The sequence below is a fragment of the Copidosoma floridanum genome, unplaced genomic scaffold (genome assembly GCF_036245765.1).
Source record: "Copidosoma floridanum isolate Cflo_tuat_1 unplaced genomic scaffold, Cflo_Japanese_pri ptg000007l, whole genome shotgun sequence".
Lineage (NCBI taxonomy): Eukaryota > Metazoa > Arthropoda > Insecta > Hymenoptera > Encyrtidae > Copidosoma > Copidosoma floridanum.
Window position 1 is genome coordinate 6,184,500 of NW_028321884.1, and position 27,513 is coordinate 6,212,012.

The 27,513-nt window shown below is 43.9% G+C and overlaps 1 protein-coding gene across 1 annotated transcript; it reads left to right on the forward strand.

The window, feature by feature from the left end:
* Myc (bHLH transcription factor Myc) lies at positions 1 to 27,421 on the forward strand. Its single transcript, XM_089588559.1, has 4 exons — positions 1 to 824; positions 4,411 to 4,573; positions 4,682 to 5,771; positions 20,603 to 27,421. The coding sequence occupies exons 1-4, from the start codon at positions 754 to 756 to the stop codon at positions 21,403 to 21,405; spliced, it is 2,127 nt and encodes a 708-aa protein (XP_089444685.1). The 5' UTR covers positions 1 to 753; the 3' UTR covers positions 21,406 to 27,421.
* The last annotated feature ends 92 nt before the right edge of the window (positions 27,422 to 27,513 follow it).

A 27,513-nucleotide genomic window follows, 5' to 3' on the forward strand; every position in this document is an offset into this window, starting at 1 on the left:
CCCAAGCCGGCGTCTCAGAGCTGCGTTAGGCGTCAGTTGGATTTCGGCTTGCCAGCAAGGCACCTCGCCTCGCCTTGCCGTTTCGCAGCAAAATCCAATCACACCACTTTCCCCACAACTCGCTTTCTTCTTTTTACTGTATAAAGTGTATACATACATACATACACATAGTGCAACTTGCTCTCTCACGGCTTTGAGACGACCAACGGGAGAATGATCAGCGCACGCCGCCAAGGATTAGCCATCAGTAGTTGTGTCGATTGTTATTACTGTGGCTCCTCCATTATTAGTACTGTTACGTGTATTTCGAGTAATAAGCTCAGGACTATTGGCATCGACGAGTCGTTTCCTCGGAGCTCGTGAGTTTCACTTGGTGGTGCTGCAGGCTGTGGAAAATTGACACTTGACTGTTGCCCCTCTCCTCCTTTATTACCCGGGACACCGGTGTAGGGTCATTCGTTCGGATTAGTGCGAGTGTACAGTGTGCATACAGTGTGAAGAAACTCGTATCGAAAGAAGACTTGCATCAGGACTATTCGTCTTTGACAGGGAGACGAAAGCCGGGTCTCTCGCTTTTCGTTCCTCTCGAGAGCGAGCCTGCCTCGTCCTTTTCAAGACGACACTTTGGATATTGTGATTCCAGCGCCTACTTTTCTCCGCGGAGAATTCGCGCGTGATTTTTTGTGCGGGGTGCTGTTGATTTTTTTTTTTTTTTTTTCGAATCAGTGAGTACAGTTGGATCCGAATATCACGATGGATCACTTCATGTTCAAACTGGACATTGACGACCTCTTCAGGTCACCGGCTATTTCGTCGATAGAAAGGTGAGTCTGATATATTGCACTTTTTTTCTCTCTCTCTCTCTCTCTTTCTTCGCGTACACTCGCAGCGAGCGGCGTCGTGAAATTCGAAAATTCAAGAGCGAGTGGATTTCGAAAATCCCGGTGCCTGCGAGGCCGCCATTTCCTGTCGTGAGCCGGTCGGAAGAACAGTTTTTAAAATCATATATATATAATAGTGTTTCAGTTGATGAGTTGGCGTTGTTTCGTCGCCGGCAGGAAAAACCTGCCGCAATGTACCTGCCATTCCGCAAAATGGGCGTAGGACTCAGCGCGCGTCGTGCCGCTGCCGCATAACACGCCTATTATCGATCGGGGGCGATGCGCGGCGGCGCCTGTTTTTTCTCTCTCTCTCGCTCGCCGGGTCGAGCCGGCCCCTCCGCCACCGCCACTCTCGAGGCACGTGTGCAGAAACCGTTTCGCGGGAAATCTGCGCCGGCGTCTTCGTCTAGACGTTTTGCGCCATGCCGGCAGAGGAGAGCGTCTTTTTTTTTCTTTGGTCTCTCTCGTCTCCCTCCCCCGCCCCTCCCCCACAACTCTTGACAATTTCCCTAGAATTCCGTTGGGAGGTCAGCTATACGTTGTAGTATGATGCGATTTGGCTTGTTTTTTTTTCTCTCTGTTTTTTGTTATCGTCCGCGAAAATTAGCTACGGTTTGGATCGAAGGTGTTTCGACCGCTCATTGTTTTTTTGGTTTTATGATGTTCATACGATAAATACTTACTTTTTTTTTTCGCAAATAAGTTTCCGTGTAATAATAATCCATACCTTCGACAACTACATTTTTGTTCCATTTTCGTTCTCCATTTTGTCCACTTTGGTGCTGCGGACTTGGTTCACTACTATCGTAACAATTTATTGAGATCGGTAATATAGAAAATTGTTTTATTTTAATTTACAAGTACTTAATGACAAATAAATGTGTGTATTTTCAACTAAGATCTTTATCACAATTTTCTTTTTATGTCCAATGGTGGCGCGTTTCATGACTTTTTTCATGCGTGTCGTACGGGATGTTTCGAGTTTTAAAGGGGATATACCACAAACGGGCACCAAGATTAAAGTTTCTTTTTTTTTTTCCGATTCATGTTTTATGCTGGATAAATTTTAAGTATGAGTCTTAAACTAACAAAGAAATAATGATACGCACGATTATTAAAACATTTTTTTTTTTTTTTTTTTTTATTCATTTCGTATGATAGGAAGATTTTTGGATCTCTTTAAATTTATTTTTATCGATGAACATTTGCTATCAAAAGAGCAGACATACATTAAAACCACCATATCAGTTTGAACAAATATGACGAGTATTTAACGAGGGGCAATTGTAAAGTATAAATGAAAAATTCCATTTGAAGAGAGAATTCGTGGATATCAAAGACTTGAATTTTTATTTGGGCCTATTCATACGTGTACCTATAATTAATATTAAGCCTGTGGGACTTTAAAGTCCCACGTAGTCGTAGATCAAGGTAAGGTCCTAACGGCCAAAGTTGCGTGATATTGCGCAACTATCGATGAAGGTTCACGAATTTTAAACGAAAAATTGATTGTTGCACTGTTGTAAAGAATGGTTGCGTCAAAAACTCGTATCAATATTGTTTCAACGTTATCAATGTGATTAAAATATTTTTGACTTAATTTTTAATAAAATTGTTTCGAAAAGTGTAAGGGTTTGTACACCGGGACGCCTTGACAGGACATTTCGCGAATGCCGCTTCGAACTATAGTGTTTCAAACCGCGTAACAATAGCCAGCATTCCACAGCTATATGTTCCATATTATACACATCCAAGCTGGCTACGAAGCGGTCAGACATTCAGACCGAATAATATACTCTAGTGAATGCGCATTTGGGTCCGATCGCTCCGACCGCTCGGACCGATAAGTATACAGCCCCCAAGTCACCTAATGACCCGGTGTTTTATGTACAGTGCGAATAAAACGTACACTCGAGTCCGGCTCGTCGCTTATGTATTTATTTCATCGGGGATTTAATTTGTCGCCGGTCAACGAGATTGTGTCAGTGGGTCAATCTTGTACGTGTGTACATGTATATGCGCACCGTTTGATAAAACTATACTGCGCGTGTAAACTACTGTCCGCTTGAAAATTCCAATTGTTCGCACTCGCAGTTAAAGTACTTTCACGAGTATTTCGAGGGTTCTTGAGAATTTGCGAGTCGAGCCAATTCCGGAATTGCAGCAAAGAGGCCACGACGCAAAAAGGGGCGACAAAAGAGCCACTTGCGTAAAATATATATATTTTTTTTTTTCTTTTTGTTCCTCTTTCCCATGGTGCTTGCGTCGTCTTTGAGCCGTCAGAAACCACTCAACGTTACAGGGCTGGGTGCGCGCGAGTGTCATTGTTTTTCTCCCGGGCGCACTGCATTTTCACGGGCGAAAAAACTTGAATGCGCCAGTGCCGCCCATACACATACATTGCCCGGGCATGTCGGGAGAGACGTTGATATTTAAATGGATATTTTTTCGGCGTCGCGCGACCCGCACCACTTGCCGACTCTTCCCACGTTTGCGATTTTTCGTCAGTCACTCCGCGCGCGTATACCTTGTCTCTCTCTCTCTCTCTCTCCTATATTTCTCGTGCCTTTGAACTTGACATTCGCGAAGCGTGCGCGAGAGCCAAACCAAGCAAAGTTGTGTTCCAAACATAAAAATCATCCGACTCCTATCGACGCCTCCCTCTTTAAAAACATCGTTGATCCAACAGCGCGATATTCGCCAAAAGCCGGCCGGCGCGAAGACAACGTTTCGCAACGCGAGCTAATAATACAACAGCGCGTCCACATAACAAAGTGCAACGTTTACCGGCGTGTCGGAAAAATGTCTGGATAATCTCCCCCCTCCCTGCCCCTTGTCTCACCGTCTAGATGCTCGTGTGTTTTTTGTCGCCCCCCCCCCCACCTACCCGCGAGACACGGTGACGTTTACACTGTGTTTTACAACTTGTGTCGCAAGACGCGGACGGACACGTATACCATGTATATATATCTATATACAGACGTTCTCTCTTTGGGTTCGCGCGGACGACGCCGGTGCATCGATCGTCTGACAGGGACGGAGCGAGCCGTGTGTACGTGAGGGGGGAGGAAGAGGGGATCGTCGGACCCCACCGCGCCAGACGAGCCGGCGGGAGAAGTGCGCGCGGCCTCGAGAATCGCCTCCTTATCTCTCCCCTTTGCTTTCTCTGCTTGTTTTTTTTTTTTTTTTTTTTTTTTTCCTGCCTTTTTCCGCCTCCCCTCGGCCGAACGATGTGCAAAATGCAATTTTCCCGCGTCGCTTTTTTTTTTCTTCCGCCAAGCATTGCCCGCGTCGTCCATACCAGCGCGGAATGTCGCGGAGACTCGCCTCCTCCTGTTATTGACTCTCATCGGATAATGGACGGTACACGGGAAATAATGCAAATGTTTAGCGTTTACCTTCATATAACCGGCGCTTGCTTCCAATCTTTTTTTTTTTTTTTTTTTCTTTTCTTCATCTTCAAATTTTCCGGCTCTATGTATAGGGTACGTATACATGTAATGATGATAATGATGAAATTGATGCGTAGCGCGTCGACCGACAACAGCGGCGACTGGAGCGACAACCTGGGGGACTTTTTCAACAACGTCGGCCCTGAGGAGATCAACAAAATGCTGAGCGAGGAGATCGACGATTGTCTCTTCGACTCGCTGTCACCCCAGGGCTGTATGCTCGAGAACAACGTCGAACAGGTAAACAAGCGCGAGAGTCCCTCGTTGCTGCAGGACTGCATGTGGCCGACTGCCGAGTGCGGTCACCGTATTAACGACAGCACAATGACGCAGGTGTCCTCGTTACAGGATCTCCAGTTGGAACACCTACTCTTCCAGAGCGAGCAGGCCATCATGGGCACGGCCAACAACAACTCGTCGCCGTCGTCGTCCCCGTCCTCGTCCACGTCGTCGTTGTCGTCGCCGTCCTCGTCGCCGTGCTACCTGGATCCCATGACGATGATGCCGGTGAGTGAGCTCATGCGCGTCCCCATGGGCATGCTCGAAACCCCCTCGTCGTCCTCGCCCGTGTCACCCGTGCCCTCGTCCGCGTCGTTGCTGGTCAACAATTCCCTGCACGAGAGCTCCCCGGTGCTGGCCAATCCCATGATGACGTCGGTGGCTCGGCCCAGCTTGGGCAGCTTCACTACGACGGCAGCTGGCTGCGGCGGTGGTGCCAGAGCCAACGAGGCACGGCCGCTCACGCCGCTGAGCATGCAATCGTTCGAGGCCTCGGAGAACAGCGCTGGCGAGGAGGAGGACTTCAAGCCTAGCTTTAATTTCCAAATGAAGGAAGAGATACTGACCACGGACGAGGAGGAGGAAGAGGAAGAAGAGGAGGAGGAGGAGGAGGAGGAGGGTGGTAGTAGCGACGAGGACACCGATTACGTGGACACATTCCTCTCGTGGGGCCAGTCGACGACGAATCATTCCTCCGACGGTGTCGCCCAGTACAGCAACTCCGACAGGTTACAACAGCAACAGCAGCAGCAACAATATCACTACCACCCCACGAGTAGTAGTCACAGTCAGCTCGCAAACCAGCAGCTGGTGAGCCAAGTGTTGCACGACGACAAGATACTGCCCACGAACGGTTGGCAACAGTATGACGACGACGACGACGAGGAGGAAGAGGAGGAGGAAGATGAAGAGGAGGAGGAAGAAGAAGAGGAGGAGGAGATGGTGGATCAGTTTAGCAGTACTCGCGCGGCCCAGGAGGCAAAGATCCGAAGCAGTACGATGAACGACCATTGCTATACTCTGAGCCCGTTGCCCGCGGTGCGGCGATTGGGAACGATGACGAATACGACGACGACGACGACGACGACAAACACCGCGGCCCAGCTCTCGCCCAAGAGCCTCGAACGCCTCGGTGCCCCGCCCACGCCCTCCGACACAGGTAATTTTTGTTCTGGTTCTCTTTCTCATTTACGCATGATTTTACACACACATTAACAAAGCTTAATTATTTACTCCGATGTAATACACACTCATGAAATGTTGTATTCTTAAATTGATGAAAACAATTTCTCCGTTTCCACCCGAAAATGTTTCGATATTATTACACATGCGATAGCCGTCACCCCACGATCAATGTGTCAGGCAATCATCAGTCAATGCTCTCACGTATAAACTACAACGAGCAAGCGCATCCCTTTGACAATCGTAACAAAGTACGAGCATCTCCAAAGCCAAGGAGAAGAGAAAAAGAAATAATGACTTGTCCCAAAAAGGTAGGCCAGTGAGAGGGTGGCGTTGGATCGGGTTCCCATGGTCGATGTATCACGGAGCCGACCGGCACCCGCATGCCGGCGCTAATCTCCGACACGCGGTAGCTCGCCAGAGTCTGCTGTACATAATACGCGTGGATGGCACACAGTAGCCCCGGATGCGCGAGTGTTGTGTGTATATATACGCTCGAAAAGCCGGCCGCCACTGTCAATCGTCGGCGTATATTGTGTATACATCATACACACAATACTCGTGTGTTTAGAGCGACTCGAAGCGCTGCTGCGGGCTTTATGTATATCTACAAATGCAGCCCTCGCGCCATTTGTTAAAGCAGCGCTCGGTACGACGAAATGATTATTGGCCGGCATGGGCCGGATTGTCATTATTGCCTTGAGCAAGGGACACTTTTAAACGTTTTTATATACATCGTCATTCAAGCAGCGTTTTTTTTCCTTCGTGTTTGTGTAATGTTTTGCTTTGATTTGCTCAAAAACATGAAAAGATAAATTTGTTGGTACGAGAGAGGAAGAAATCGGTACACCTAGATAGTTGTTCATGAATACCAATCAGTATCATTCGATCGACCAAGTTGGCAAATTGCAGCAAGATTCGCGCACTTAAATTTAAAAGCTTTATCATTAATTAAATTACTCGGTAGATCGCGCAAGGACATGGGGAAAAGGAGGTATTTATTTAAAAAAAAAAAAAAAAAAAAAAAAAAAGCTCGCATCGTAAGTCACGTGTGCATCGGTGTTGAAAAAAAAAAAAAAGCAAAGCCGTCGAAAAAAGTGGCGGTTATATATTATGTACCGCGCTGGTATAAACTTGGAGGGCAAAGAGGTGTTGGAGAAGAGCAGCAGCATCGGTAGGTAGGTAGGTATACATAGTATTATACCGGCAACACATCCTAGAGATGAGGAGGCCGAGAAGAAGAAGAAGAGAGTAGTCGTGTCCGTAACGGTATATACAAAGAGGTACCCTGTACCAACACACACGCGGCAGCAGCTCGGTCGAGGAATGCGATTGCGATTCGGTATGCAACGCTCGCCTGCAGCCGGCTCCGGGTGCACTGGGTATTATATATATACCCATACACACACACATGCATCCTAGCTCGTGCGCGGAAAAAATAATCTGGTTTTTCCCGCCTCCCGCTGCCGCGACTGTTGCACTGCAAAGAGAGAGAGAGAGAGTATGCAGTGTCGTTGCACGCTCTCCCGGCTGGTGCATTGATAGCTGCTATAGGTATACAACCCACTCGCTTTCTCGACTCATCATCCGCACCGACGTCTCCCTCCTCGTCGCAGTAATAAAGTAATAGAGCCATGCATGTAAGAGTACGTATACGTACGTGTGTGTCCCATCGCACGGAGATGGATGTAATAACTGTATACAGGCGAATAATTCGCGAAAGGAGGGCGCGATACGACTATGGTAGTGTATACATAGGTACTTACACCCATAGACACACACACACACGCGCGTAACAATTTGCGTGTACACGTTTTATAGGTTTTATACGCACAATATGCGTTATCTTGTGTCGCCCCCCCAGTGGCGTGTGTTTCGTTTATCCGGTGGGACTTGATGGCCGATATATCGCCATTGTCTCTCTTTGCATACATATAAGACCTACATCTGATTTGGGATTTCGCAGTGGTTACACACAATCGATACTCTCTCCCTATATTTGCCGAGCCGATTGAAGCTTCGAACCGCACTGTTATTGTCCGAGCTCGTCTCATTTTTTTTTTCGCACCGGCTACAAACTTATTTTCATACACCTACCAATACCTGGGCGTGTGTTGTTCGTATAGGCTCTTTCGTACCAAACTATAATGTACGTATAATAAGTACACTGGTGTACGCAATGAGTAGTCGTTTAAATGCCCGTGCGCGCGTCACAGGTATCTACTCTCGCGGTCGTCCACGTGATATATAAGTTGTGTGCCGCAGACGAGAGAAAGGAGAAGATAATATTATCATTATTATATACATGTATGAGTATTAGCAAGAGAGGGTATATAGTCGCGAGTGGCAGTGACAGTGTGTATATGCAATGGTATTATCTGCGACGGCTACAATAACGTTGCGCCATGCGGCGACACTATCATCCCGGCGACTCGTCGGCAGAAAACACATGCACGCGTAACAACGCGTCATTTATTATTATTATTATTATTGTACATCTTCCGCGTGTACGTGTGAGTTACATAAAAGCGCCGGTCTTCTTTTGCGCTTCCATTGTATGTGTGTTGCCAGTTGCTACTGACGGATCCCTATACTCTCTTTTGTGGGAGCGCGTGTATTCACATTATGTGACATTTTCTCCTTCCCCTCGAGTACAAGTATAGTGGAAGAAGAAGAGGAGGCAGCCGGAAATTAAATTGCCTCGCTCTACCCGACCGCTGCATCTCGTGCACTCTATGGTATATCGGTATACGAAATATCAGCGGCTCGCGTACAAGTGCAAATGGGTTTAAATTTTCATGGGCTCGATTTTTCCACTAACCGATCGCTTCTTATCTCCGCGCTTCGGGCTCACGCGTGGAAAACGTATACTCTACATTTTTTACTTTATTTTTTTTTTTTTTTTCCTCCCACCGGCGTGCTCGATAATTATGACAATTGACGCCCGATTCGATTTTTTTTTTTTTTTTTTTTTTCGTCATCCTTCGTGACGAAGCACACGTGTCGCGTGCGTGCACAACCCACAATGAGACGACCAAGGCGGCGTTACGAAAATTCGGCCTTTAATCACGCGAGTGTCCCCCATACCATTGTTCCCCGTTTTATTTTATTTTTACACTCGTACGGAAAATTATGCGCTTCCTTCTCGCAGTTAGTCACACACACACCGCGTGTGTTCGTAACGAGCCGGCGGTATAGCAGCAGCCGAGTGGCGCCAGATCCACGCCTCAGATTAGATTTTATTTATGGAATACAACACACACAGGCGCGCAGTGTACGTTTTAGCTGACCGAGTTCTGTAAAACAGCTGCCGTGCGGTGGCGACGATTATCCGCAAAAGTGCGCGCACACGTTTTCGCGTCGGAATGTCGCTTCTTTTACCTTCCTTCCTTCCTTCTTTCTCTCGCGGCGCGACAACAATACACTCACTCCAGCGATGATGTGTACCTTTAAACCCTTTGGCTTGTGAGCATCGGCCGAATCAAGGCTTGGTAGCTACCTAACCCAGTGCTCGGGGGGGCCGAGGAATAAAAAAACAAAACAAAGAAAGCCGATGTTTCAAACGAAGCGTTTATCCATCCGATGGCCGAGAGGGAGGGAGTTACGAAATGAGCTCTCGTGCGTGCGTGCGTGAGTGTCCCCTTCTGGGCGCGCTTTTTTTTTTTTTTTTTTTTTTTCCCCCGACAGTGCCGGCTTTCTCCGAACTGCTGACCTAAACCCAACTCGAGCTCTTTCTAAGACGGGCATAATTTATCAATCAACGTGCTCGAGGAGGGTCCGCGGCGCTCTTTTGTACGATTATTGGCCAAGTTGACCGCTATTAGTTTTTCTATTTTTTTTTTTCCCTCCCGCCAGCCCCAATACTTTGGGGCTCGGTGGGTTTGATTGAATTTCTGTCCCCACGTACCGCGAGATCGGTAAGGAAATCGGTTTGTTTTTGTAACCCCTGCCATCGCATTCTTCGTTTTTTCTCCATTCGTTGGGTGACAGAAGGGAGGGGGGCACCGAATTGACAGACGACTTTCTGCGAAGATGGCTCGTTCTCTAATAAGCGAGTGCAATCGTTGGTGAAAAAAAAAAAAAAAAAAACGGATGCCCGCACAGACTACCGGTTCATGTGATGATTGATAATGACGCGATTTAAAGGTCCCTAGTTTCAACGTTTCCTTTGTCGGTGGGTGTACAGATAGTGGGCATATACGCAGCATATAGAGAGGAGGAAGAGAGTGAACGAGAGATTAGAAACGAAAAGGTCAAAAGAGGAGAGAAAAACGGCGGAGCGCCAGTTCTGCGAATGAATGGGCGCGCAACTCGCTCGCGTGTTACGTATAATTGCCCCCGAGGTCTCCTTCTCCGATAATCGGAGCTCTCCTCTCTCTTTCTCCATTCATAAACAGGAGGAGGGAAAAACGCGCGTAACCCAATATACAGCCCCGTCGTGTGTAACATTTGTACAAATCACGAGATAAGGGCCGTCAAAATAGTGTGCGTATAATATATACTTATCGCCGATCACGACCGCAGCTTGCGAAAGATTTTCCGTGCCGACAAAACTACTTACTGATTGCCGAGGATTCGCTACACGTAGCACGCTTCGCATGATGATCTATGAGAAATCGGTTGCCGAGATTTTTATGGCGCCGATGGCTCTGAAAATTCCCTTGGTGCAATTCTACCTCTTGCGCCAAACAAAACTTTTCTAAAAAAATACATATATATCGCTAGCCGGCGCGTTTGACGTTCGCAAAGGCCAAAATAGGAGACGAAGAAAAAAAACCCACTCCTTTCTCTCGCGTCTTCCTTCGCGAGGCTGTAATATACAGTTCGACCGGCCGGCCGGCTGGCGCATGCGCGAGAAAAAAGCGCGGGCTTCCGAAGGTCACACTCGCCGGCACAAGCGACGCGGCGGAGGTGACGTCATCGTTAGCCAGTGCTGCTGTGCCGTGGGATCCAGAGGAGCGGGCGAGCGGGTTTTTAAACGCTCGCCGGATAAGAATGCGGTTGGGTCCTTTTTGCCCCACCGGATGTGTCTGCTGCTTTCGCGAAGCCGAAGGGGGGGGAAGGGATTCGAATCTCCAAGCGACGCGTAGGTATACATATACACGGGATACTTGAACATGTGTGGGTTGAACGTGCGTGCAAAAGCTAGTTCTCGAGCATTGGGCGGGCCAGTTTGACCGCAGGCCCACATTTATTTACTCGCGGATCGAATGAGAAGCAATAATAATCCGAGCCACTGCAAGGCACGCGCTTTTGAACCGCACCGCGTTAGGCCCCTGAGACTCTCGTGTTTCGCGCGGCGTGATGGTAATTTTTTTATTTTTTTTTCTTCTTCTTCTTCTTTCCCCCCCATTCGATCGTCAATCCGTAGAACGTTGATAACGTTCGGTAGTTATCGAGCTGCCAACCGAGTATCGACTGGCATGTGTACGCAACCGAGAATTTTTCTACGTCGGGAGACTGAAAAAATCGTTATCTCTCGTGCGCGTATGGACTGCCGATCTAGATGTACTTGGGCAAAACTCAACACGGTTTCTCGATTCCCGATACAATGTTTAATTTTACTCGCATCGCCTATTCGTTTAACGAGGAAATCTGCAATAATTACCATGGACTCTGGTGTACGCGACAATGTTTCCTGATACGAGCGCTAATTTTGTTTTTAAAAGCTTCCATACGACTTGACTTGTACAATAAGTACACACGAAAAATGTAGATAACAAAATCGGACAAAGCTCGCGTAGTCCCTGCTATGCACACAATGTATTTAAAAATCGTGTAGGTTACATCCCCTCCAGAACTCGCGCTTGTAATTCATTGGTTCTAAATATAAAAAAAAGCGATTGGCTCGGGCGTTATCTTGTCACGGTATTCCTAACGAAACGTATGTGCAACAATTTTACTTTATGTGTCATACACTTTGTCGTGTGTACGGCTTACACTTTAAAATATTATTTTGTTGTGCGATAAAACATCTACGAGATAACGGAACAATTAAATAATTTAAAATAACAATAATCACTACTTTTATTCTTTTTTTTTTCCGTATTTGTTTCCACGTGTGCAGAACCGAGGCATCCGGTGAGCAAGGCCGGCGCTAGCACGATTTTTCAAAAAAAAATTGTTTTATTTTTGTTTTCCATTTCCATGCATTTCGTACAAGTAAAAAAAACGGAAAATCATGCTTCCTCTACTTGAACTGTACAATTCGGTGCAACACACGCGGTAAACAATGTTGAACGTGATTAACACGTCACTTTTTATTTTCCTGCTCCTCAACACACCAAGCCTATATATAGTTGCCATCCAACCACAAGTAGCAAGTTTAACAGTGGAGGAAAATGGTCAGGCTATCCTTAAATTACCGATCGAATGGGCATTCCATTTGTTGTACATCCATACCTATCCTCGCTCGCGCTCGAGAAAGAAAAAAAAAAAAAAAAAAAACAGCGAGACAGCAGCAACACGCATGCAAAGCACCAGCTCGCCAATACAATCGGCAAGACTGGGAGGATCGGCTCGTTAGCGCCGCTGTATACGTATACAGGTATACTCAATGCACTCAAAGGTACAAAGTCACGTTTTTCCACTCTCGCGTATCTGCTTGCAATGCAAAACGAGCGCGATGACGCTCTCGCATGCCAAGGTGCTATTCCGCGGTCAAGAGGCGCGACACTCGCGTCGATCGTTACGCTCGTGTATACGCGTTACGCTATCGACGATAAAACGACAAATAATTCGCCTCGTTTCAATTAAAATGCACACGCGTACGTTTTGATAACTCTTTCTACGCTTTTCGAGTCGAGTCAGGAATGATGTGTGTCGTGCATAAAAAGCTATCCGAGCCATCTCGAGGAAAATCATAATCATTTTTTTTTTTTTCATCACTATAATGTACGGCACGTGTGCGAAACATTTTTTCCGCGGGTGGGAAGTGCCGTATGAAATTTCGCCGGCGACGCTGCTCGGCTTACCCATCGGTGTATAAATATATATATGTTTGTGAATACCTCGCGCTGCGAGAGATGGATAAAGATGATGTTTGTGTGTGAGTTCGTCTCTGTTTTCGCGCACTTTTTCGTTTGCCTCTCGCCTGTTGTCGCGATTCTCGGAACGCCATCCACTTGCAATTGACGCACGCGACAGGTTATACCTTACTTCCCTCCCTGCATATACGCGACGCACAGGCACGGCTGAGTAAACGTTCCCGGAATCGCTTCGATGGCTCGGCGCAAAAGTGTTAATTTTCTATACATTAATGAAGTACGCGTGCAATGTATTGACTTTTTTTTTCATCTTAATTAAGGTGTATGTTTACGCTTATCTAAAAAAATCAGAAAAAAAAAAAAAAGTTGGTCGCAATATATACAGCACAAGAAGCAAAAGTGCACCGCGTTCCACCTGACCGGTCATCTTTCCGTCACCATCTTTGCTACTATATATTTCTCTCGTACAATGATGCTCAAAATCTATTGACACGTTATACTGCATATATACACAGTCACTACTATGTGTTGTTCCATGCACAACTCGTTCTCCCATACATCATATAAAATATATAAGTACACATCGTCGTGTTGTATAGATACCCGTAGCAGCACTCGTTCGACCACAGCGTACAAGTTAATGAATGGCATTGCGTCACGGCGAAGATGCGCCTTTTGAGGTCATCCAACATTCTCACACGCGCATTCGCGGTATCTTTCTCTTACACTTTTCTTTTATTTTGCTTGCCCGCTGTATACGTACGCACAACTAGCCCGTCTATACGCCAGGACTAGTTTGTCCGTATATATTTTATTGTACGAATTACCAAGACTGCACTTTGGAGATCGTTTTGTACGCAAATCCGTGTGATCGGCATCTGTTTTTTTCTCTTTCACTTTCTTTTGATGTTTGTTTTGCCATCGAGTTACGGCGGTGTATGTTGAGATGTAGGCATGTATAAAAGACTCCCGGCCATTGGCGATTGTTTAACATTTGTTCCCTCCCCCCTGCGTTGTGACTCACGTTTTATGACTCCAACCCGAGAACGAAAAGGGCAAATAAATGAACGCCATCCAAATATAAGCCGGCGCGACAGATCTTGTGTCGTATACGTTGAAATTAATTAATGTGCATTGACGCGCTAACGAGAGCTATTATTGGTAAATTTATGTATATATAGTCATTTGAAGAAAAAAAAAAAAAAAATAGAACAATGATTCGCGTTGCAATTGTTCGTCGTGCGACGAGACTCGAGGAGAAAGACGCGAAAGTGGAGTGTACAGCATGACGTGGCCAATGATAATTACTTCTACTCGATTCAATTGTCTCCCATCCCCTCCCCCTTCCTCTCTAATCACACGCGTGTACCGCGCAGGTGGTTTTATATTTTCTGTCTTTGTCCCCTTATCGGCAATCATCGGCAGAGTTAATTCGATTGATTTTCTAGTCAAAGCCTTCCGGCGCTCGGTTTCGCCTTCGCGTTCCGGAGATATAGAGAGAGGGAGAGGCGTAATTGCGCGATACAGAAGGAATTCGGCTACCGATGACGTGTGTTCGGGTCTGAATGCTTTTTCCAACGACTGTCGTTAAATTTTTCTTTTCTATTCTTTTTTCAAAACCAATAGTCCAACTGTCGCGATAACTACTTCCGTTTCTTTCTTTTTTTTTTGTTTGTTCATTATTCAACCATAGTAGATGTGCCCAACGCCCGCGACGTACCAGCTCTTTTTCCCATTACACCGCAGTCTCTTGCATCGCGTCGTCCCCGAGAATTGTAATAATTGCTCTTCCGCGGCGCGCGAAATCCCACACTTGCTATCCCCCCAAGGAGCGCTTTAATTTTCATGAAAGCCAGAAATTACCCGAATCGTCCGGCTTGCGTAACCCCGTCGATTTCTCTCCTCGCTTTTGAGGGTACACGTGTGTGTGTGTGTGTACCCGCGTCGCGAGGCGCTTAGTCTTCCCGCGAAATTTTTGCCGCATAGAGCAGAGGTAGGAAAAAAAAGAGGGTGAGGCGCGCGTTTCATTGTCCGCAGATACGTGCACTTGATATGGGTGGGTGCGATGTTCAATGAACCGGGTCACGTAGCCGCCGGCTGATGGATGTTGATCCTCGGTATTTTGTTTGTTTTACATCTTTAGATTCGGTTCACTCGTCCGCTCTGTGTATTTTTCTTACCAAAAAAAACCTCTAACCCGTTGTTGTACCCGCGTCAATCCAGTCGGTTGCATCCGTACTTGCTTCACTTTTTCGAGTGGTGACCTCGTGGTGACGCCTCTCGAAAACAATACATATGTAACTCGCGTATCTATACATATCTCATAGATGAATAGCTGATGGATTTTATTCGCGCACTGCCGATGTATACACCAGCTAATCTGTCCGCTGACCTCGATTTCTTTTCTCCTCATTAGTGATTTAAAAAAAAAAAAAAAAAAAAAAAAAATCAATCGACTGCAGGTGCAGTGATTAATCGCTCGATTGACATTCCATCCATTCGGATATGATCAAAGCGGCTGATTGTTCTATACATTGCAATGCAACGACGATAGCCGGGCTGTTATTATATTATCCATTCGCGCACCGGTGGACTTGACAACGTCAAACAGCTGAGCCTCGGGGGCATTTTGGCATACCGGAGCATTGGCCAACACACATTTAAACGAAGACACGATACCGGCGACGACGCGATACGACAGACAAAGCCATTGATATATAGTTGTACAAATCGAATAAAATGGAGGAAGAAGATCCTCTTGCGGAACCACGTCCCTTTCTTACAATATATATATATATACCTACGGAAGAGCAAGTACAGGGACGAGGAAGAAAAGTACACGCACACGCAGGAAAAAAAGGGGGGGTATGTATAGGCCCTTTGTTCTTTTTTTTTTTTTTTTTACAGGGCTCGCGCATTTTGGGGGGGGGGGGTTCCCAAAACTCCGAGGCCCCCGGTCTTTGTACAACGCTTGCCCTACTCCGTCCTTAACCTCATGGGACCCGAGGCGCGCTCTCCTCCCCTGTCGGCTCTCGCCCCTCGTCTTCTCACGTGAAAGGAGAACTCGCAGCACCCGGGGCCTTTCTTTCCTTTCTTCGGGCCCGCGCGCATACATATATGCACCACCACGCGTATCCGTTGGATCTCGCGAGACGACTCGATTTCGATACGCAAGCGCGGCTTAGAGCAACTACTGCAGTGTGCGTGTGTACTCGCGGGGGGAGTAACACAGGGGACAAGTCTTGCACGGGGTTGGCTCGTATATACATATAGGGAGGGCCTCGTCTGACATGGGAAGCAAGAGAGGGAGATGGGCAGCATGGCATGTGCGCTTGAAAACTTTTCTTTGTTCGCGCGTCTTTCGCTTCTCTTACTTTTTTTTTTTTTTTGCTAACAAGGGATATTTCATACCGGTAGATGGTTTATTGCATGAGAGCTCGGGGCCTCCCCTTTTCGCCGCTGAAAGGCTACCATACCGCGCTTCGGCCTTTATTTTTTTTAATTGTAATGCAAAACGCTGCAATTTCGTGTGTAGTTGCGTGTGCTCTTATGCTTCTTTTTCTAAGCCGCGGCGTTTAGGTGGAAACTGCACTCGCGACGATTGCCATTGTTATCGTTGCATAATAAAATCGTCGTCCACGATGTCGCCGGGAGTTAAACGGTGACTCGCGAGGGTCGAAAAATTCTCAGACGTTGTCGTGTCGAGTATACACGTTTACTCGTTGCAATTAAAAACGAGCCCCACCCCCTCCCACGCAGCCAAACGATGAGGAGCAAAGTTGCATTTACAATAGAGAGTTGCAGTGGGAGGACATCGGGATGACAAAGGCCAATTGGCACTTTCCGTGAGTCAGTGTGTTAATGTACGCTCATCCATCCCCTTCCTCTCGTCGCGTGGATTACCATCTCCTTCTTTTTTTCTCTCTCTCTCAACTCTGTGTGTTTTTGTACATGTGTCTATATATAGGATGACTGTGTCCCCCCCCTTCGACGCGTGTGTATGAGAATCTTTCAATTCCCAAGCTCCGTCGTTTACACGCCGATTCTCGCGCACACACACGTGCGCAAGCTGTTTGGTCTTTGACGAATGGGTGCATATAATTCAGCTCGTAAACGAGCCGCGCGATCGTAAAAAAAGACTTTCCGGGCGTTTGTGCGTGCATATAGTTACATGCATCGTGCGTGCGTGTGAGAAACTTTTTTTTTTTTTTTTTTTCATACAGTACACATACACAGGCCTCCCAACTGCCGGCCGGCTACTTGTCCTTGGCCTTGCGTCGTTCCCCTATCCGATATAATACGTGCTTTGTAGTGTAATTATGACAAAATCAACGCGCGTCTTGCTGGATATTTACTTTCTCTCTCTCGATGCAGACCAAAAAAACAAAGAGGTCCACTGATTATACGTGGACAAATTTATCCGCCCTTTTTTTATATTAAATAGTTTACCCAACTCTCGTCGGTGCTTCTCGGTCCCTCCAATAACCAGTGATTTCCATAATTACAGCGCACCTTTTGCCGTATCCATGATTGAAAAAAAAAAAAAAAAAAATCGAAACTAGATCCGTAGATCGAAAAAAAGGCTCGCCGCTTCGTTTCTCGAAAATCTCTCGTCCCGTTTGTCCGCGGGAGACACCCCTGTAATTAGAGAGCCATCCTCGCACACGAGAGAGAGCAGGAAGGAGAAAGCAGACGCGATCGAGATCGAAAAGCGATCCTTATGGGAGGCTGCGTGCGGAGCCTCCTATTTCTGGGGCCCAGTCTCGAGAAACCAAGTACAAGAGCCCACGCGTACAGGTATACGTCGTTCGCCAACTGTGTACATAATATGGACTGCCGTTATCTGTTCTCGTGTGCGGGGGGAGGGGTCGGCACGCCTCTGTTGCTCGCGTTAACCACTCCGGATTTGTAATTTTTGCGGCTTAACGCGCCTTCGTTAAGTGGGCTACTTTCCGCTTCTGTCGAGCCAATTGTGTGCCCATAGGCCCTCCGTACGCCCGCACCTTTGCCCCGATGCAAAGCAAGATCGGTCTCCTTTTTTTTTTCCCTCCCGCCCGTTTCCTCTTCGAGGAAGCCAACTCGGGACACCCACGTGCGTTACACGCCCACGCGCTCCATCCGCCCGCTGCGTCTCTCTTTTCCGTATACGTACTTATATGTGTGTAACGAGCTGCTGCAAACACGTTGTGTCGGTCGCACGCGACTCTGGCCGATTTCGTTGATACACCGCGTGTGACCGGTATGTTTTTTTTCTTGTGGACTCCCAAGCTATTGGGATTAAAAGATTCCAATGGCCCTTTTTTTTTTTACCATTGGTGACCGCGGATGTCGAGTAGGAAAAAGTGCAAAAAAAATTAACCCGAGCCCCGAGAGCAATCTCGTATAGGTATCGACGTCCCCGGTGGAATGCCGCAGCCCACCAACTCGCAGACGTGAAAAAACGAAAGAAAACCAAGGAAAGAGGGAGGGAAAATGAGCAAGTCTGTATACCCACGCCTGAAGAAGCGCCGGCTTCGATCGGTTTCCTCGCGCACATGCGCCGTGTCGCGAATGCTAGCCCCGAAGTAGCCTGCGGAGCGAGACGGACACTGACCCTCTCCAAGGTCGCTGGCGACTGACGCGAATCACCTACATTTACACGGAGACTCTACCTTCCCCCCCTTTTTTTTTATTAATGCACCAACACACGTGTATATAGTCTCGACAACTTTTTCATTTTCTCCCTCGTGTGTACAAGCTCGGCTTAGATCTTTATACATGTGCCGGGGAAAAGTTGCTTCGGTCTCTTCATTAGCCGTGGCTAACGAGATCTAATGGGGGTGAAACGATGAACGCGGCATATTGCGTGCCCGGCGTGCACGTGCCGATACCTCCCTCGGCACGCGTGACGAGTCGTGTCTCCCCGTCGACGCAGTGCCGGGCGATAATTTGCCGCCGCTTCTTCTTTTTTTTTTTTTTTTCTTTTTTCTTCTCCCTGTTCGTGTTATTTGCATCAATTAGCTCGATGGAGCATGTATATAATGCAAACGGCAGGTCGAAACGATGCTTGCTTCTTTACTTTGCTCCGTCGGTTTCGCTGAAACGAGCATCGTTTGCTGCCCACGCCATTACCACCCGATAAAATTTTACTATTTCTTTTTTTTCTCTCCCTTTCTCAAACGTATAATATGAGTATATCTGTACGCAACTGCGGCAAACACTGACGTAGCGCATCGACTGGTGTAAAAATCTCTTTTTATTCGATCGATATAGCACTCTACGTATACTCGCGTGCGTGGAAATGGGAAAACGGGGCGTGGAGTGGCAGTTTCATCTCCCTTCCCGGCGCAATGCGGATGCACTTCCCCTCTCCCCGATGCACGGCACCTGATGCTCGCGCGCCAACAAGCCTTTGGTGTGCAATATGCTTTCTCTTCCTCGTGCATCGATCCTCTCTCCGTGTGTGTGCGAGTGTAACCCGAGGGTTGAGTCCCGTCTCCGATGAAATAGTAAGATCGGCGCAAAGAGAGACTGGGAAAACCTTCGCGCCCCTCCCGGAGGGGGGAGGACGGTCCGTGGCCCGTCGCCAAGCGCACGGTGTTATAAAACACACGCAGGAGGAGCTCGACTCAAGAGAGATAACCGTGCACGGGTTCGTCGTTCTCTCTTTCCTCTCCTCCGAGTTTCGCTCCCCCCACTTCCTCCAACTTCCGCTTCCTTTTAAGCCGATTTCATAACTCTCGCTGCTGCTGCCGCCGCCTCCTCGTCTTTCTCTGTGCCTTTTACGTTTGTTTTCTTGCTTGGCTCCTCTCTTCTACTTCCTTCCGAGGCCATTAAAGTGCCCTCCCCTCCCAACGACTCTCTCAGCCTCCGCTGCAAGGGATAAATTTAAATTTCACCGTATATTGCTGCTGGTTCTTTCCCTGCGTAGGTGGTGTACAACCATCCCATGTGCCCAATGTCATCTGTACCGTGTGTGAAAATTACTTTTTTCAAACTCCCTTGCACAATAAAATGAGGTCTACTACCGATCGCCCCGTACGTTATGTATTTTATGTATGTATATATTTGGGTATCCGATAAAACTTTTCTATACCAACTACTGACTCGTGGCTTTGACGTGTATACGTGTAAGTACTACAAGTAGTGACGCAGAATCGCGAAGCAAAGTAAAAGTGCCCAATCCAATAGTGTATACCCTATAAACGTCCTCTGGAAAGTAAAGTGTCGAGCACTGCGGATGTAAATAATAAAATGTATCGGCATCACCGGGCGACGCGTGTGCTGAACGTTAATGGCTCCTCTGCTGCGCCCCTGTGGTGTGTATGTATAATATGTATATACATACACACATAGTAAAACTCGAGAAAAAGTTGTCTCGTATACGTTATTTTCCCCTCTTGGTGTAGGACAACGAGCCCGGCGTTAATGCTCCTTCGCATGAAAAATGTACGCGCGGAGGGTCTCGATCGTGTTTTCCCCTTCGGGTCTGCACTGGTGGTGCATGCACGTGTCTCCCCCCCCCTTCTCGGCCGACAAAAAAGGGGGGACAAAACCTACCAAGGTCACTTTGGGGAAAACTCTATAGATAATCCACCCTCGCGCCAACCGACCCACCCTGTATAGGAAAATTCGGGCCAACGAACTCTCTTTTTACACGCACGCGATCGGAGTGTAATTTTCTCTCCCCCTTTCTCGCTCTTAAATTCGACCTTTTTTTCTTTTTTTTTCCCGCTCGTGCGTGCCCCCCTACCCGTGTAGCGATTATAGATAAAAGTAACTCAAACACGTTTAATTGCGAAATAAACTCAAAGCCGCGCTCTTCCTTTGTTTCTTGTTGCAGACGAGGAGATCGACGTCGTCTCGTGCGAGAAAAAGGGCACCCTGCCCAACCAACCGACCGACGACGAGCAAGTGCTGTACCAGCACAACTTCACGCAGACCTTCGCCCACCAAACAACAGCCATGACGACGACGACGACGACGGCGGCAAACCAAACGCGCCAGGGCAGGAGAAAAAGAGCAGCGACGACGCCGGCCCAACCACCCCAGCAAGTCCAGCGTGCCCCGCGCGCCCGAGGCCGCCCACCCAATAACGGCGGCCGCGGCAAACGTGCCCCCGCCAACAATGCCCGCGCCGCGGCTGTCGCTGCCGCCATGTACGCCCAGGAGCTACAAGCGAGCACCAGCAACGTGAACTACTACCAGGGAGTCGTGGCCGGCCGAGGGGCAGTCGCGAACAGGGGCGGCAAGCGCAACACCAAGCGGCTGCAGAACGACGCCATCAGCAACGAAAAGCGCAACCAGCACAACACGATGGAGCGCAAGCGGCGCATACACCTGCGCGGAATGTTCGAGGAGCTGCGGAGAATCGTGCCCGAGCTCTCGCACCAAAAGTTCGCCGCCAAGATCAAGATCTTGAGCAGCTCGGCCAAGTACTGCTATCAGTTGCAGTGCGCCGAGAGGAACTACGTGAAGCACCGAGCCGAACTCGGGCTCTACCAGCTGAACCTCAACAGCCGGCTAGAAAAATTAAGGCACGAGGTCATCAAGGTCGCCGAGCTGGAGGAGCTGAGAGAGTCGCAGGCGAGGCGGCGTATGCTGCAGTTGCAGCATCAGCAGATGCTTAAGCAGAGGATGATGTGAGGGGGAGCCGGAGGGAGCTCACGAGGTGGTGTCCACTAACCAAAAATGTTATTATACGATTAAAACAATATTGTCTTCCGAATGGACGTAGGTTTTTTTTTTATTATTAATTTTTTTTTTTTTTTTTCTAAATAATTATTATTAATTATTAGTTCATTAAGTTATACTCCGATCCCTCGCTTACTGGGAATTCATGAGAAAGTATGAAAATTGCAGGTTCGAGTAAAAAATGGGCACTTGTCATCAAGGGTCGCATTTTATCACCGATTGATGCTAACAAATTTTCTCTTTTGTTCTTCATTCTTTTTTCCTTTTTTTTTTTTATTTTTTACAAAAAATATAATATAACTGTATTTAATTGAATGTACAAAGAAACAATATAATTATTTTATTGAAGAAAAAAAAAATAGGTAAAGCGCAAACTATTTACGTTAGTAGCCGGTATGACCTCAACGGAAAAGTAACTGTTTGCTCGTCGCCCCCCCCCCTTCTCCCTAATAAAAAATACAAAAAAAAAAAAATACGAGACGAGCAAAGGTGTTCTGGCCGCAGTCTATTCTTTTTCGCTTGTGCGTCCGGTGTCTATTTTGCATTTGTCTTTTCGCGCGTCAAAAGAAGCGCCTCGTGCTTATGATTACGCTTTGTGTGAATAAGTGATAATTTATATAAAACATAACTATAGATGACTATTAAAAAAAAATGATTTTTTTCTCTCGAGTGTGACGATAATAATCATTATCACATTATTATTACTATTATCATTATTATTCTTATTATTATCATTATTACTATTATTCTTATATTGTTAACGTTTTAGTTGATTTTACGCGCCATGTTGCTTTGGCCCCTTATTTTTCTTATTTGAAAATTTTTCATGTGACAAAAAAAAACTTTAATAATCGTATGTACAAAATTTTTTTAATTATAAAAATTGAGTTATAATTAAGTAATATACATATATTACATGACTTAGTGGTCAGTCTATGACTGCTCATGCGAAATTTATATTTGGTGTAGAAGAATCAAATATTACAATATCACATTGTAAGTGTAAAAGCATATTTGTTGTGTATATAACTTTTGAGCTTCAACCCTATATTACATATAAAGAGGGAATAAAATAATGTAGCAATTCAAAAGGCTAAACAAAAAGTGTTGGCGAGCGAATAAGTATACCTATATCATGAATACTATATATGTAAAAATACACGGAAAAAAAACAAGCGGTTTTAGCACTGGCACCTAATTCGATAGCACGGGAAAAGTCTCGCGTGATTTTTATAATTCAAAGACGACTGTCTCGATCAAAAGCCATGAGATCTTACGGAAACAAGCTTAAATTCTAATCTAATTTTTGCCATACACAATTTTAATTTTACTGCTCAGTTTACATTATATTTATGTGATTTATTTCTCATACCATTATTGCATTTTTTTCACATCATACCAAAACAGCACCAACCAAATATATAAAAACCATAATGAAATCAGTTACAGTTATCAAGATATTTTAAAAATTATTATATGAATATATAATAATTACGAATTTGCTTGTTCATCAATTGATCAACTCTTCTCACAGCACAGATTTTATACAACCACTTGGTTTTCGTGATTTGAATTGTTTGCTAGTCTGTTGACTTGTCCTTCTGTTACTTTTGAAAACTTTTATTTTATTTTTTTTTTTTTTTTTTAACAACCGCACATACAACAAACGCTTAATATGTATGCTAATTATGGTGAAACTAGGTGCTAAAATAGTGCAGTGAAACATGTAGAACTCAACCTAGCTGAGTTAAAACGCTTTGTGCGTGAACTTCACGCTGTAACTCTATGCTAGAGAAGTTGTAATATTTCATAAAAGTATGATAAATCACGCTTATTTTTTTCCGTGTACACATGTACGTAAAATAAGCAAATAAAAATTCATTCAGTGAATAAACCGCGCGAGAAAGAGAATGCGTGTAGTTTTTGTTTTTCGTGAGTGTACGTTTCATTCATTCAAAGATAAAAGACAAGTTGAAATACGCTGAATAATAAAGACAACAAGTTGAAAAATAATAATATAATGCAAGAAAGCAAAAAATATGAAAATGAGAGACTGAAGCATTGAACGAAAGTTGAAAAAAAAAAAAAAAAAAAAAAAAAAAAAAAAAGGAAAGAAAAGAAAAAAAGTTCGAACGAATGTTCATTTATACTTTTGAGTGACTGCAATTGAGTGAAACTGAGTAGACAGAAAAAACAATGTGTTCATTAAGTTTGTAGGTTACGGAATCATTTTTTTATCGAGTTTTTCTTAAAAATCGTGACAGGTGAAACTAACGAGAGACCAAATGTGGAAAAACACATAAAATATACTTATTAGTTTGTATAAAAATTTGTTATTTTCTAAAATTTCAAAAGGGACAATAACTCAGTGCATGCAGTGAAAGAAAGTTTAAAAGGGTGGGATGGAAAAAAAAAAAAAAAAAAGGTAATAATTACAAAGAATAAACCTTGGTGTAATCAATGAGGCTGGTAGTCGCGACGATGAGGCGGGGTTTTAAAATAAGCGATGGAAAAGAGAGAGCGCACAAAAGAGGGGAAAACAAAAATAATGCACGAGTTAGGCGTTTCTCACTTTTTCCTTGAGAACCGCGCAAATTCATTATTACTGTTATTACGTTGCTGACCCATGAAAAAATTATTTTTTTACCATTTTTTTCGATAGATAGTTTTGTAAGCGAGCTGCGCCGCTATTAAAAGGAAAATGAAAAATAAATATTGACATGTATGATACGAAATTAAACATTTTAATAAAGATTTTTCAAATTCAATAACATTGCAAAATATTAATTGCGACCGCATCAGTACTAATATATCGACACTTTTTCAATCCATAAGTGCCTTGAGCGCAGCTCTTTTTTTTTTTTTTTTTTTCTTTCCTTTTTCTTTTTTTTTAATGTATACAAATCAATGAAAGGGAAATACTTTTAGTGCCAAATAATATTTTCCCACTTCGTCTCGTCCGTAGTTTCGTGTATTCTCTTACTTCATGAAGCGGAGGTAAAGAAAGAAATTGCGAGTAGTGATCATTTCTGATTATATACATTTATATAGTACACATATATATATACGTATATACATACACAGAATACATGTAAGGTTTTTTACCACTTTTTTAAGATACTCTGCCAGTTTCCGGTTTTAATCCGCGCTTGCGCTTTTAAGTGCCGTTTTATGTGCGATTTTTTTTTTTATAGTATAGCGATAAAAATTTAAAAATTCGCACGACAGGTGATGATGAAAAAGTGCGAGACGAAAGGAAAGAGAAAAAGGACCAACGAAGGATTGGTCCTTATTCGAAAATTTTAGCCCGAGCGATGACGGATGGAGTGGCGTAAGTTGTATAGGAGAACGTTTGGAAACGTTGAGTCAGGGAATGGGGTAAAAAGAGAAAGAAAAAGAGGAGACGAGAGTTTATAACGCGAGTTCAGTGATAGGTGAATTTTTAAGGAGTTAGGATAGGAAAAAATAAATAAATAAAAAAAGTCGCCTCTACTTCGAGAGTGCAAAGAGTACCTGCTAATTAAACGTAATCTGTAAGATTTAATTAAGTGACATGTAACAATGCAAAACCAAGGGGCACCGAGAAAAAGATATGTTAAAACGAGTATGTGAGCAAGTAAATAGTAAGGGAACGGAAATAAAAATTATATATTTCACTATAGATGTTCTTTTTGTACGCGATATGATTGTATCACATTATTGCCCTTTAAATATTTTTCTCTCCGTGCTTAAAATATTTTAGTACGTTGATAATAGATAGGTAGGTAATAAAAAAATTATGTAATGTAAGAACTCGGTTATTATAGCGCTTTTTTGTTTTTACGCCATTCACTTACGTGCTTCCCTTTTTCGTTGATACGTTTGTACACGTAAGCGCCTAGAGAGTAGTTTTTTTTTTTTTTTTTTTTTTTTCTTGCAAATAAAATTGTTTTCTCCGAGATACAGATTGATCCGTGAGAACCAAAAATGATACCGTGTTTTTTTCTAGTTCAACCATAATTGCATTTTCCGTTCGCGTAAAAGATTTAATGCATACGCAGCATGTTTTGCTCATTGCCAAAGCTTTACGCTGCCTTTCCCTTAAATTTCACGTTTTTATTTTTTCTATTTTTTTTCTCGTGAAATAAAATACATCGGCTGGGATATTTTCCGTTAAAATTGTTAAGTACAGCGATGCAAAAAATGTATCTACTGCATACTAACTACCACGTGATAAACTAAAAGGAATAAAATTTACAATAGCAGTTTTTGAAAATAGGAACTACTCCATGGGGAGAAAATGTGAAACTAAGATTTTACTATTTTGTTCCGAATTTCTTAAGACTGCAACTTGTGAAAATGACAGTGCAGTTTGTAAATAATATTGTGTACTTTACATACAATCACCTTAAATAGAAGAAACAAATTAAGGAAGTCGATACTTGTAACACCTCGCACATGTACATATATTTAGATTAGCCTGGTAGTTTTTGATTTTTCAAGAAAGACTGGCGTGAAACGAAAAGACATGATGAAAAAAAAAAAATTGAGATACACAACAATTGTTTGCTGAATTTTGATATACGCATAACTTTGTTATACATATTAAATATGCTTGGAGATCAAGTGCAATCACTTAACTAAAGCATTTCCTTGACTGATTTTAATCGAGAAAAAAAATAGAAAAGTAAAAAAATTAATATTGACTTCCTTAAGTGTTAATAAATAAAACGAGAAGTAGACCTGTACTCATTCAACGGGACGCGAATTTAGAATTGCATGAATTAGGTAAAACGAATTAAGAAAGTTAAAGGTAAGAAGAAGCGTAGATGAGGGAAAAAAAAATTTACACAAAGATAGAATTTTGTGTATCGAGAGTGGAATAATATTTTTATTTATCATTTTATTTTTATACGTTGAAATTTAAGTACGATGAAGAAATTGTTGAGAAAAAATAAAGATTAGAAAAATCGTTGACGGTTGGCGTAAGATTATAAAATATACATACAGTCATTTAACATAAACATATTAAAATAGGCAAATAAACTTGACGCAGATTATTATGTTCGATACCAAATAGAATCTCGTTATTTTTTCAACGAAAATAGGTTATATAATCGCCTTTTTTACCACAAAACGACCTAACGCGCATAATAATTGAAAAAAAAATAAAAACGCATTTTGCCCAATAGTAGTTAACATGTAAGTTTGAAAACGACTACAAAAAAAGACTTTTATACTTTGAAATAACCGAAAATACAACCGTGAAGTTGACGTAACGTATCATTAGGAGCACATACAACATTCGTATGTTGTATGATTACGCGAATTTTTTTTACAAAATGGATCGAGTATAAGAAAAACATGAACATGATGGGCGAATGAGTATTTGCATGGCGTGCAAGAATCAACGTAATGTTGTGTTTGCTGATCGTGTGAAAGTATACGAAAAGAAATAGTAGAAACAAATTAATGAGACGAATACAAAAAATTGAGAAAAACGTAAAAAAAAAAAAAAGAAGAAATTAAACGATGTAATAACATTTTTTGCTAATTGCTAAACACTCACGCTAAAACAGAAGCGAAATGTATTTTTTATTGTACTTAAGCTTAACCGTTGTTACTGTCTCGACAGCATCGCCAACGACCTTGTGGTTCTCGAGAAAAATCTTGACGATTTCTTTAAAAAAAACTAAAAACTAAAAAAAAAAAAAAAAAACTAGAAAAAGAAAAAAAAATCAGAAAAAAATTAAAACGAAAAAAAAAATATATCATATAGCATTTATAATGAAGAAATTTTCTACGAGTATGCAAGCTCATTGACGATACCTTTATTTATAAAATTGGCTTTTCCATTTGTTTTGTTTTCTTTTTTATATTCTCACGAGTCGCTCGGATACTTTGTTAACAAAAATGTATGAACAATTTTTGAAATCAAATATATAAATCTATTATAACGTTTTTTTTTTTATTAGAAAAATAAGTTGTATAGTTCCTTTGTCTCTATATTGAAATTATCTTATATCAATAAACTAATGTATTATTTAATTTGCCGATGTTATTATTGTAACCCCTACATCC

Bases quoted from the DNA above. Each gene is read 5' to 3' on its own strand.
- Myc (XM_089588559.1), top strand. From the start codon at position 754: ATGGATCACTTCATGTTCAAACTGGACATTGACGACCTCTTCAGGTCA. The intron at 825-4,410 runs GTGAGTCTGATA...ATTGATGCGTAG, and splicing joins GCTATTTCGTCGATAGAAAG to CGCGTCGACCGACAACAGCG. The intron at 4,574-4,681 runs GTAAACAAGCGC...TCCTCGTTACAG, and splicing joins TCGAGAACAACGTCGAACAG to GATCTCCAGTTGGAACACCT.